Source organism: Oryx dammah, unplaced genomic scaffold, assembly GCF_014754425.2.
Source record: "Oryx dammah isolate SB20612 unplaced genomic scaffold, SCBI_Odam_1.1 HiC_scaffold_19, whole genome shotgun sequence".
NCBI classification, from domain to species: Eukaryota; Metazoa; Chordata; class Mammalia; order Artiodactyla; family Bovidae; genus Oryx; species Oryx dammah.
This window is the reverse complement of record NW_024070203.1, coordinates 42,456,001-42,468,838: the sequence shown is the minus strand read 5'-3', so window position 1 is coordinate 42,468,838 and position 12,838 is coordinate 42,456,001. Positions and strand designations below refer to the sequence as shown.

The following is a 12,838-nucleotide window of genomic DNA, read 5'->3' as shown; positions in this document are numbered from 1 at the left end:
TTCCCAACCCAGGGATCAAACTCTGGTCTCCTGCATTGCAGGCAGATTCTTTACCACAGGGAAACCCCCTGATTTGTCGTAAGATGTGACATAATTGAGGAGGACAGGAAAGGAAGAAGGAAAAAGAGGTTAATGGTTGTGGCAAGGCTTCCCTCCAGTTAAGAGGGCCAAAATGTTGCATTGTTTTTTTCTATGAGAAAGGTTTACTTTATCAAACTATTACTTTGGTACCATTATTTTTTTTCTAAGCTATTTTCCATTGCTATCTTCTAATAGGAGAAACAATAACCTCTCCACTTAAAACAACTAAATGTAGTTGCTATACAGTGCCCCTTGGGAACATTTTTCTTATAAAGCACATTTCGAATTTAATAACTTTACAAACACCTCATTTATGTCTATGCCAACACTAATCTCTTTAATTCTTAGGAATATAAACTATCTCTATGCACTTCTAAAATCAAACAGTACGCCTAATACAGTTTACAATGCACTTGCCTTTGGTAGTTTAGTTATAACTTTAAAAATTCAATCGAGTGTTTAATATCTCAAAATCAATTTGGATGTATGAAGATGCTTAATCCCTTGAGACCCTTTAAATTCACTTGACTAATGGATTACTGCAATGATATGAACACAATAAATCATTGTAAGACTAAGTTGTTAAAAACAGCATTTATTTAAGAGTTCATACAGAGTGAAGTTAAAACTTAACTTTACAAAACTTATGTTTTGAATGAGGCGTTATGGGGGACAGCACATGATTTAAATACATATATATGTACATGTATAATGTGTATCGTGTGTGTATATATATATATATATATATATTTAAATACATGCAGTTGCTCTATAGTTCAGACTGGTGCCTCAGTGGATACACAAGACAGTAAACGGTTCCTGTTGAAAAGTCTTTTTCAGGTAAAGTACGTGATATCTGCATATTTGAAACTAAGATTAGAAAAATGTCATAAGAAATGTCCTTGGCCTTTGCCTTCTGGATTAGGAAAGTGTCACCAGAGGCAAAGAACATTTCTGGATATCCATCCAGCGACATCTGTTGTGGAAAAGAGAAAAGCTTTGTGAAGCATCTCATATCTTTGGTCAATGATTTACCTTTCGTCCATATATTGATAAATCGGTCACTTCTGAATTAACACTGAATTTCACTGACCACCTGCACTGTTAAAGAGGAAAGAGAATAAGAGCTACTATGATATCAAAACAATAGCCGGTGCCTATTAGAGACGAGTGTAGTGCCCACTTTTTTCAACACTTGCCACTTGTTACTGATGTACACACGCACATACTACACCTACACACCCTTCATAACGTTTCCCACACAATAAAACCCTTTTTTCCCCAATGCTTTTCTGCAACTTTCTTCTCAGAGCATTGTTCTCCCTCAATGTGTTAGCTAAGTCATCTGGAATTAAAGGGTATTTTTGGTAGAAATGCCATTCAGAGGTCCCTTTTGTCATCTACACGATCCTAGTTTCATCTGGGTCCCTGCTGCCTGCGAGTGTCTCAGCCAGGCAGGCAGAGGCGCAGCAGCTGGAATGAGTATCATTCGCTGAGCGAGTTCAACCAGGAAAAGGAGAAGACATGGCGAGCTGGCTCAGAATCAGCTCCACTCCCGCTCCCTGAAGCAGCAGCCTGTCTCTGGAGGGGAGGGCTCTCAAATCCAGCCTGCAACAGAAGAGAACCTGCGTCAGAGGCAAAAGAGGCCAGTCCTTTCCAAGTTGGTCCAGTCCCTTTTCTATGGAGGAGAAAGGATAATAATAATTATATAGGACATAATTATTATTAGGGATGGAGAGCAAGCTCAGGTTATCTTGGCTATGGCCAAGAGCCATGAAAGGATTTCACACACAGGGGTAAAAGTAATGCATGCAGTGGAGGAAAGTTCTAGGGAAAGAGTATAGGCTATTCTACCTTTTTTTTAAGTCGACCTGTATATCATTTACTGAGATGAAAATCGCATTAAAACTAACAGGAGTTTGGATTTAGAAAAGTCTAAGATAAAATCCTAAATTAAATGACTTTGCTACATCACATGACATAATCTCTCCACTGCTAAATTATGAATTTCTAAAAGCATGTGAAAAATATATAAGTAAATTTTGCAAAACTGTAGGTTTTGAGAAAGGATTCATTTCTCTAGGCAATAAAATCTAGTAACATAAACATTTCTAATGAGGTATCTTTTATAGAAACCAGACAAATCATAAGTTATGATTTTGAATCTAATCTCAAAAGTGAAATGTATTTATGATGTTTTGAGTTTAAAAAATAACAGTTTAGTAGAATCAGGGACACTCATAAAGAAGTCTTGCTGAAATGCAGTGTGTTGTAAAAACACAAACTCCTTACGTGGAAGGTATGACACACGCAGTTCTTCCTAGGAGAAACACCAAACTTAGACTAACTGATGACTTCACTGGCAAAGCTATCCTGTGAGATCAGAATGCTGCTGATACCAAAGCAATGAAGTAGGCACATGCATTCAACCCAGACGCCCAGGGTGATTTTTTGAAGCTGCTATATGATTGGACAACACCCGGCACAGGCAAAGCAGGACTTCAGTGAGTGTGTTGTTTTGTTGCCACTCAAAACAGTTTCAAGTGAAAAATGAGCACTTGTCTTACACTTTACCCGATTTTGCCCTAAATATATATTTGGGGGTAATGTTTCAAGTTCAGTAAAATTATCCAAAGTCCTTATGGCCTTAGGATTACCCTTCTCCTTGCCATGTTGCTCCCTGATAAAAAGTTAAGGGGGGCCATGAAATCATATTAGCCATGGAATCATATTATTTTTATTAGAATAAAACTGAAGCAGGTAGTTTTCTATAAAGGAATAGCTGAGACATCAAGTGTGACTGGGCTTCTTTTTAAAAAGGCTGTTATTAGATTCTGTTGGTAACAGGCTAGCTACCTGAATGTCCTTGAAGTTAAGGTGGAATAAACATCATCTTGACAGAGGTCCATCTAGTCAAAGCTATGGTTTTTCCAGTGGTCATATATGGATGTCAGAGTTGGACTATAAAGAACGCTGAGCGCTGAAGAATTGCTGCTTTTGAACTGTGGACTGCAAGGAGATCCAAACAGTCAATCCTAAAGGAAATCAGTCCTGAATATTCACTGGGAGGACTGATACTGAAGCTGAAACTCCGATACTTTGGCCACCTGATGCGAAGCAGTGATTCACTGGCAAAGACCCTGATGCTAGGAGGGATTGAGGGCAGGAGGAAGAGGGGACAACAGAGGATGAGATGGTTGGATGGCATCGCCAATGCAACAGACATGAGTTTGAGTAAACTCTAGGAGTTAGTGATGGACAGGGAGGCCTGGTGTGCTGCAGTCCATGGGGTTGCAAAGAGTCAGACAAGCAACTGAACTGACAGAACCTGTTTATGCACACCAAATTCTTCTCGTCCCCATCAGAGTCACCTTACTCTCATGAATCCTAACAAAAAACCCAAGTGATTTGAGCACATCATTGATATGTAAAGACAGCACTTTTTTTCTAGCCATTCTGTATGAGCGAACAGTGAATTCTGCATAGATGAACAGACCATCAGGCTTCACTGTGTAGCCTCTTTTTCTTGAAGACAACTTCTAATCTAGAGGAAACTTCTGTGACAGTTTTCCTGAAATATCTAAAGGGTGAAACTAGTTGTGTAAGGTATAGTCTGTGTGGGATAGAATCTTTGTGACACTGCTGGAGGTGTGCAAGCTATTTGGATGGCTTTTGGAATTTGTATTTCTGTGCTTTTTTATATTCAAGATTAAAATCTGTGTGTTAGTCGTGTCCAACTCTGCGATCCCATGGACTTTAGTCCACCAGGCCCCTCTGTCCATGGAATTTCCCGGGCAAGAATACTGGAGTGGGTTGCCATGTCCTTCTCCAGGGGATCTTCCTGACCCAGGGATTGAACCAGGCAGGTTCACACCTGATCTGAACCCAGGTCTCCTGCACTGCCAGCAGATTATTTACCATTTGAGCTACCCGGGAAGCCCAATGGAAAGTCTATCTTCCATTTAAGATGTTTTGGCAGTTAATAGACTACAGCCTTCAAAACTTGGTATCAAATAGTTTGGGTTCGCTGCTTTAACACCCTCACATTTCAGTCAGTTATTAGATTTTTCCTTCTAACAATATGGACAAATGCTATCTTTCAGAGAAGAAAGGCTGGTGCCAGAGCAGGGGCCAAGAGCAGAGATTATTCTGAATATCTGTAGTTGATTATACTGTCTCCTTGGTCTTGTTTATGTGAACTTGAGGATCCCCAACCATCTCAGCAAGGAAGTTTTATGCAAAGAGGCTAAGCCTGGTTTCGAATCCCAGAATAACAATTCATTAGCAATATGACTGAGGCAAGACACTTAACCTCTCTGAGCCTTTTTTCTTCTCTTCTGTAAAACAGAGATGACACCCTATAACCTGCCTGCAAATGCAGGAGACATAAGAGACATGGGTTCAATCCCTGGGTCAGGAAATCCCCTAGAGGGCATGGCAACCCACTCCAGTATTCTTGCCTGGAGAATCCTCATGGACAGAGGAGCCTGGCAGGCCATGGTCCATACATCACAAAGAGCTGGACATGACTGAAGTGACTTAGCATGCATCCTATCCCACAAGGCTGTCATCAGGACTGAATAAATAATGTAGCTAAAGCACCTGCCAGAGAAGGCGATGGCAGCCCACTCCAGCACTCTCGCCTGGAAAATCCCGTGGGCGGAGGAGCCCGGCAGGCTGCAGTCCATGGGGTCGCTAAGAGTCGGCACGACTGAGCAGCTTCACTTTCACTTTTCACTTTCATGCATTGGAGAAGGAAATAGCAAGGCACTCCAGTGTTCTTGCCTGGAGAATCCCAGGGACGGCGGAGCCTGGTGGGCTGTGTATGGGGTCGCACAGAGTCGGACACGACTGAAGAGACTTAGCAGCAGCAAAGCACTTGCATGTGACTTACTTATATTAAGTGCTTCGTAAATGTCCATTTCCTTCCTTCCTTCCTTTCTTCTTTCTCATATTAGTGAAGAGGCTCCTCGGCCAGGCAGAATCACCTGGGGACTATTTGTGAGGAATGATACACAACAGCCAGGACCCTCAGTAAAGAAAGACAGTTGTATTGGGGATGTTCATCTTTTCAGAACTGGACATCATGTATGTTTCAATTCTTTTAGCATGTTGTAATCATGACTATCCATCACTCAGTCCAGTGTATCTCCATGTGGCCCGACTTTAAATATGGCTCTCTCATAAAGGAAGAATGAGTTAAAATTTTAGAAATCTTTCTATAAGCACAGTCGATTCAATCATAGGTTCTTCCCAGGTGACGCCAGTGGTAAAAGAACCTGTCTGCCAATGCAGGAGATGGAAGAGACACAGGTTTGATCCCTGTGTTGGGACGATCTCCTGGAGGAGGGCATCCCAACCCACTCCAATATTCTTGCCTGGAAAAATCCCATGGACAGAAGGGCCTGGCAGGCTACAGTCCATGGAGTCACAGAGAATTGGACATAACTGAGCATGCATGCACACATTCAATCATAAGCAGACATTTTCCTTACAGCCTTCCCCAAGAGAACTTTATATATGCATTCCTTTCAATAGTTTTCCAAATGCTGGCTCTCCTGCATCACAGGAAGTGCTATTTCTTAGGGATACTGATGTCCCATGAATCTGAACAAAGGACAGAGAATGATAAGCACTGATCTTCTCTACCTGCATTAGAGTTTGTCCTGAGTTGGAGTTTGGTCCAAGGTGCATGACAAAGGAAAGAAAGGGTTGTTCGTCCCATATTATTTCTAAATTTCACACATTTTCCTCAGGTAACAAATGAGCAAACCTACAACCATCATTTAACACTGCTCTGTCAGCATGGGGCTTCAGATAAGTTAAGAAGTGTGAGTTTTAGTAATAAAATAAAACCAGGAGATAGAATAGGGAGGCAGACTTTTCCATCTCAACTGGGAGACCCAGTTCAGTGAAGATCCACAGAAGACCAGCAGAAGGGAGCGACACACCTTTGCTCAAAGGAAAGACTATTTTTCTCAGATGAACTTGGCCAGAAATTCTGGGTATTCATGAACCAGACTCAGTCAGAAACATAAAACCTTTTATTTTCCTTTGATTTCTTTGCTGCTATCAAATGTCCTTTAAAAGGGAATGAACGCAATGTCAGATTATGGTACTAGAGTATCTTTTCCCTGCACAGAAGGGGAGGGTCATGAGAGGCGCTTTTACTCAGGGCTGAGTGATGTGTGGGCAGCATCCTTCTCATGTTATCATCCAGTGCCATTTCTTGCTGATGGAGATTGAGGAGCATGCTTCTGCCAGAGGCTTGTGGGCAACCTGTCCCTGAGTACAGGACAGTTCCAGGCTATGGCCAGTGTTGGCTTGGCCTGAACTGTGCATGGTACTTTGAAAAAGACTTTAATTAGTTGCAGACATCAAGAATCAGGTGCAAGAACATGAAAGAAAAAAAACTTGTCACTGTTGGTGGGAATGTAAAATGGTATAACAGAGCATCACAGTTCCTCAAAATTTGAACATGGAATTACCATACAATCCAGCAATTCCATGTTTGGGTATATACCCCAAAGATCTGAAGGCAAGAACTCACACAGATGTTTGTACACTTATGTTTACAGTGGCACTATCACAACAGCTAAGAGGAAGCAACCTGAGTGTCCATCAATGGATAAGTAAACAAAATGCGGCCTATGCATGGAACAGGATAGTGTTCTTGTTGTTCAGTCTCTCAGTCGTGTCTGACTCTTTGCAACCCCACAGACTGCAGCATGCAGGCTTCCCTGTCCATCATCTTCCCGAGCTTGCTCAAACTCATGTCCATTGAGTCAGTGATGCTATCCAACCATCTCATCCTCTGTCACCTCCTTCTCCTCCTGCCCTCAATCTTTCCCAGCATCAGGGTCTTTTCCAATGAGTTGGTTCTTTGCATCAGGTGACCAAAGTATTGGCGCTTCAGCATCAGGCCTTCCAGTGAATATTCAGGGTTGATTTCCTTTAGGATTGACTGTTTTGATCTCCTTGCAGTCCAAGGGACTCTCAGGAGTCTTCTCCAACACTACTCAATCTTAAAAAGAAAGGAAATTCTGACACCTGCTGCAACAGGGGTGAACCTTGAGGATGTTATGCTAAGTGAAATAAGCAAGTCACTAAAAGATACACTACTGTCCCACCATCTAGAGTCATCAAATTCATACAAACAGGAAATAAAATGGTGCTTGCCAAGGGCTGCACCAATGGAAAGATGATGTTTAATGAATGTAGAGTTTCAGTTTTGCAAGTGAAAAAGTTCTGGAGATTGGTTGCATAATAGTGGGAATTTACTTAAGTGATACCGGGCTTCCCAGGTGTTTCAGTGGTAAAGAATCTGTCTGCCAGTGCAGGAGATGCATATTTGATGCCTGGGTTGGGAAGATCCCCGGGAGAAGGCAATGGCAATCCATCCAGTATTCTTGCCTGAGAAATCCCATGGACAGAGGAGCCTGGTGGGTTCCAGTCCATGGGGTCACAGAAAAGACAGACATGACTTAGTGACTGAGCATGAGTGCCTTTACCTACAGGCAGCTTGGCCCACTTGATTGAACAAAATGAAACATGCTTTTCCTGATATTTATGCTGGCATAAGTCAGGGTAGCCATGTTTATAAGAGGAATTACGTTTTGCTGGCCTAAAATAAAATAGTAAGCTGTGCCAGGTCATGTGATGAGTGACCAGTGCCCTCAGGCTGCCTCTCAGCTTCCCAGGACCTCCGTAAGGTACCAGCCTCAGCCCTTCTCCAAATGGCCAGCTTCTGTAGCACCTATGATTCTAATCCGTTACCTTGTACCTGTCCCGTGTTCCATTCCCTCAGGCGTATCCAAGAGATATTAACTGATCAGATGAATTGCAACCAAGAGATTAATGGATGCTGACAGCTTCAGGTCCACTCCTGTGAGATACCACTTTACCTAGAAATTGTCTTGCTTAGCCCTGCGGGCTGGCTGCTATATGTATGTCAGTCACATGCCCAGCCAGGAAGGGGAGGGGGGCTGGCAGCAAGGAAACTGTGTCCAGACCCCACCCTTGGACCTCCCCCTCCACTCTGCCGCTTCAGATGGCAATCACAGATTCTACTTGACCGAAGGGTCTGGTTACCACTGCATGTTAAAGGCCAGTCTTTCTGGGCCAATCCAAAGGAAGCTTTGGCCTTCTACAATGAAAGCCATTTGCCTTAAAAGAATGAGGGTGGGAAGGGTAAGGCTTGACTGGAGGCTGCTGGGTGGGTGACCACCAGGGTCTGTCCTGCACCTGCTGGGCTGAGTCAGAGAGTCAGAGCCAGATGCTGGAAACAGGTGTGAGGGGGGATGCTGAGGGCAGGGTCAGAATGTTTATTCAGAAAGACTAAACCCCAGCATTGGCTGCTCCCTACTCAGCATTTCTGAACCTCGGGCCTCGGATAGCTTAAGCATCATGGATTCCAGGACAGCCAAGAGCCTGGCCCAGTCATCAAGGCCTGGGCAGTGCCTGGGGCCTGGACTGTGACTCACAGCCAAGAGCCTGAGCCCCGGAAACTCAGTTGGGCAGGTCTATCCTGGGCATTTCCGTCACAGGGATACAGTCTTTACTGCTCGGTGGCAGAGCAACTGAGGTATGTCAGGACTGCAGCACAGAGCTGTGAAAATACAGCAAACTCTCGGTGGATGCTTGAGGAAGGGTGAAGAAGACACACCCTGCCCTCCAACACAAGGAGCCCTGGAAGGAAAACATTCACTAAAGGACATTTTTCCCCTGAGGAGAATTTACAGCCGTGAGCACTGTGGGATGGGAGGGATGGATGGAGCTGATGTGGGGGCTTCACCGCCTGTAGCTGCCTCCCTCTTGCTCACTTAGGGAAGATCAGAAACCAGGCCTATGAAACAAGAAGAAATTAAATTCACTCCTTTTTCTTAACCTGGAGGAAGACGTCTGGTATACTGACTTTGTGCTGTTTCAAACACGGCCTCTAGGAATAGAGGGAGTTGGGGTGGGGGGTGCAGGAAGAAGTGAAAATGTCGATGTCACAGTTTTGCAGACATTAACAGCCAGCCTTCTCAGGCATGGACCTGCCATTATGTGTCCAGCAGAGTGTGTGTGTGTGTGTGTTCTCAGCCTTTCTGAAAGGAGAGCTTTATTACAAAGGATGCTAATTATCAGTTCCTCACAGATAGGACTTCTTTGCCTTGTGGGAGGGAAACAATAGGTTTTCCTCAAGAGCAGAGCCATGGGAGGTCCAGTTCATGGACAAGAAAACGGGATGGCTGAGGAACTGGCTTAGAGTAACTCTAAAGATAAAATGCTGCGATCAGAACCCCAAAGGGAAAAGAGGCAGCCAGAGCTGCTGAGCATGTGAGATAGGCTGACTCTACCCCCACAAGTCAGAGACAGGGAGGAGGGGGGTCAGCAACTGAAGGACTGGTGCTTTCTCACAGGGGGTGGAAGCCTAGAGCTGACCTCTCTGTGCCAGTGTGTCACGAGGGGTGAGTCAATGCAGAGAACTCTTGGTCACACTGTTTTTGCTTCAATCATATCAACCCTGATAAAGTGGGGATTCACCCACTTTCCCTAGATGTGGGTGTGACCTCCATTCTACTGCAGGCACGCACTCCGTGGTGGTGGACAAGGGGTCACTGGGCACCAGGCTCCCAGCTGCTCCATAATTTGGAGCAAGTCACTCATCCTCTGTGATCCTCTACTTAAAAATGAGGAAGTTTCATAATAACTGAATCACTTTGCTGTACAGCAGATGTTAACACCACTGTAAATCACTTATATTTCAATAACACTAATTTTATGAAAAAATAACAACAATATCAAATTTTAAAAATGAGGAAGTCAAAAAATTCCTCCTGTGCAGGGCTGTTGTGAGGTTTAAATGGGAGGATCTCTGAAAGACCGTGCACGGGATAGAGCGACGTGCATGTTAGTTATGGCCTTTGCCACACCGCACTGGTTTGTCAGATGCTTTGAACAGTGGTGGATTTGTTCTTTGCTTTGTGGGTTCTAGTGGGGAAAAGGCATTTCATGGAAATCACTGAGATACATAAATAAAGGGAGAAAAATCCACAGGGTGTACAGAACTAATAAGGGCCTTAGGTTAAATCAGAATAGCAAACATTAAAAAACTACAGAAGTAAAACTCAAGTAGGTTTGTCATGACTGCTGCTGCTGAGTCGCTTCGGTCGTGTCCGACTCTGTGCGACCCCATAGCCGGCAGCCCACCAGGCTCCCCGTCCCTGGGATTCTCCCGGCAAGAACACTGGAGTGGGTGGCCATTTCTTTCTCCAATGCATGAAAGTGAAGAGTGAAAGTGAAGTCGCTCAGTCATGTCTCTTAGCAACCCCATGGACTGCAGCCCACCAGGCTCCTCCATCCATGGGATTTGCCAGGCAAGAGGACTGGAGTGGGGTGCCATTGTCTTCTCCATTCATTACACTGCTCACATGTAATTTATATTACATTTCCCTCTTAAAAACAGATACATCCATTTCAGCTTCCTATTAAAGTGACTTTTAGTAAGGAAGCTATTTGATCTTGAGAAATATAGCCTACAGTTTTAGTATAGATTTTTTTTTCTCTTCTAGTGGTAGTGGCTCAGTCACGTCTGACTCTTTGTGACCCCATGGACTGTAGCCCACCAGACTACTGTGTTCATGAGATCCTCCAGGCAAGAATACTGGAGAGGGTAGCCATTCCCTTCTCCAGGAGATCTTCCCGACCCAAGGACTGATCCCAGGTCTCCCGCTTTGCAGGCAGATTCTTCACTGTCTAAGTCACCAGGGAAGCCCCTTCTAGAAAAACCCCCAAATTGACACTTACTAGGATATCACTTTCCCAGCAGGGGGGAAAAAAAAAAGAGAAAACTGCAGTTGCAGGATACAAATGAAAAAGCAATAATAATGTAATAGTCTCATTAAAACTTACTTCTTTAAATAAAATCCTCTCTCCAAAATTTTTTCTATGTAAAAATGCTTGCATTTCATTATCAGAACTTCGTATAACTTCCAGGACTATCAACTCCTGGATAATATGCAGTAAATGTAGGCCTGAGTGCTGATCATTTTTTCTCTATTTTTACTAAGTGAAATTCCAGCATAGTCAGGGTGCCTGGCTTAAAAGTGATTTGATTCATAAGCTTGAGTCTCCTAATTTGTATAACACAAGCAGTTGCTCTCAATAGAGATTTCTGTTTGAAAATAATTTGACACCCTGAATCCCTCAATTAAATTTAGAGAACATAGTTAAATTTTCATTCATTTCAGTTTGTTTTGGAAAATTAAATAGATCATTTCAAAGAACATAGGACCTGTAGTCACACTCATGGGAAATCATATTCTTGGTCTACTGCTTTATTTTTTTAAACATTCTCTGATACCTTGTGAAATTAATCTCATGCAGGATAGAAGCTTTTGCCTCAGGCATTGCTCACCACTGAGTCCCTAGTGGCAGGTGGACTTGACATTTACCCTTAAAATCGGACTGAATTATTTGGTCTCAAAGGTTATTTGCATGAAAATTATTTTATCTTTTTGCATGTAATATGTTGTGGGGACCCAGGGCTCCACATACCTGCTTTTCTTTGGAACACTGGCTACTGTTCATCCCAGTTTAAGAAAATATGGATATTTTCAAGGAGACTAAATCTTAGGTAGGGAAATTTTATAAGATCTCAGGCCTGGGGACACAGGTATTGGTTTCTGAGAGTCTAGGAAATAAACCCTGGGCTTTAAGAAGAGAAGAGAATCTTGGCTAGTGCCACGTATCTTTCTTTCCCCCCTTCCTTCTTCTTTCTTTACTTTCTTTCTTTCTTCTTTCCTTCCTTCTTCTAAGAAATGTTTTTATTTTTCCCTGGAGGAGCACCTTTATAACCTCAAAGGGCAACATTTATGGAACATGGGCTGGGAACTGAGATGGCCACGGGCTGGTTTTCCTTGGAGACAGTCCTGCACAGGACTTGCCCTCCACACACTGCTCCTGCTGTTTCAGGGTAGAGAATCCAAAGGTGTGGGTCACCCACATTGTCCCTGATGCTCTGTCTCTGAAATCATGATATATTCTATAGGAAGCATCTGGCAATCCTCAGGACAGGAGGAAGGACCATCTGCACCTTCTTGTCAGTCTTTGGGTGGGGAACCTTGTCAGCCAAGAGGACAAGCCCAGGGTTGGAAGGCCCTGGCCCATGCTGGGGGGGCCTCTGCAGTCCTGTGGAAACTGGTGTAGCCAGCACAAGGAGTGAACTGGGACAGAAGCATGTCATTAAAATGCACAGACATCTTAGCTCATAAAGCAGTTTACATCTACACTAAAAATAGGGCCCCAAAGACCTTAATCATCAGATTGTAAAGTTGAGCCTAGTCACTTAAAAGCATCAGGCACCTTGGCTGTCAAGACCTTGCTCTGTTAGGCCTTGCTGGTGGCTGTGGGAGGAAAGGGAGACAAGTGTGCTGGATTTAGGCTCTGAGTCTTCCTGTGGCCAGCTGTTTAGAACAGGTGAAGCTTTGTCAATACCTTCCTCCTCCAGGCTACCCCCATCTGCCCTCTAACTTTTCTACCCTACCTTAAAAAACAGTATATGTGAACCCATTCAAGCAGGCAGACACAAAGAGTTATTTTTTAACACTTTCCTTGGGATAAACTCTTCGAGAAAATATAACAATGCTAATTTAGGTACCTAAACAGAGTTTCAAAACACATAAGGCAAAACTGATAGAACTGCAAGGATAAATAGACAAATCCACAATTATAGTCAGAGATCTCAAAATTCCTCTTTTAGCAATTGATAACG

General features: G+C 43.5%; 1 protein-coding gene across 5 annotated transcripts in view; it reads right to left on the bottom strand.

The window, feature by feature from the left end:
• Window positions 1–655: 655 nt before the first annotated feature.
• The window catches only part of TRIM55 (tripartite motif containing 55), a 47,612-nt gene continuing 35,429 nt past the window's right edge, over window positions 656–12,838 (bottom strand). For 2 of the 5 annotated variants that reach the window (XM_040261309.1, XM_040261312.1), the window contains one exon: window positions 656–1,689. In XM_040261309.1, coding sequence (XP_040117243.1) covers window positions 1,567–1,689 — 123 coding nt within the window. In that variant the 3' untranslated portion in view covers window positions 656–1,566. Of the gene's footprint in view, window positions 1,690–3,054; window positions 3,091–4,975; window positions 5,112–12,838 lie in introns of those variants that run through there. The other 3 variants (XR_005724597.1, XR_005724598.1, XM_040261310.1) reach the window with 3 other exon arrangements.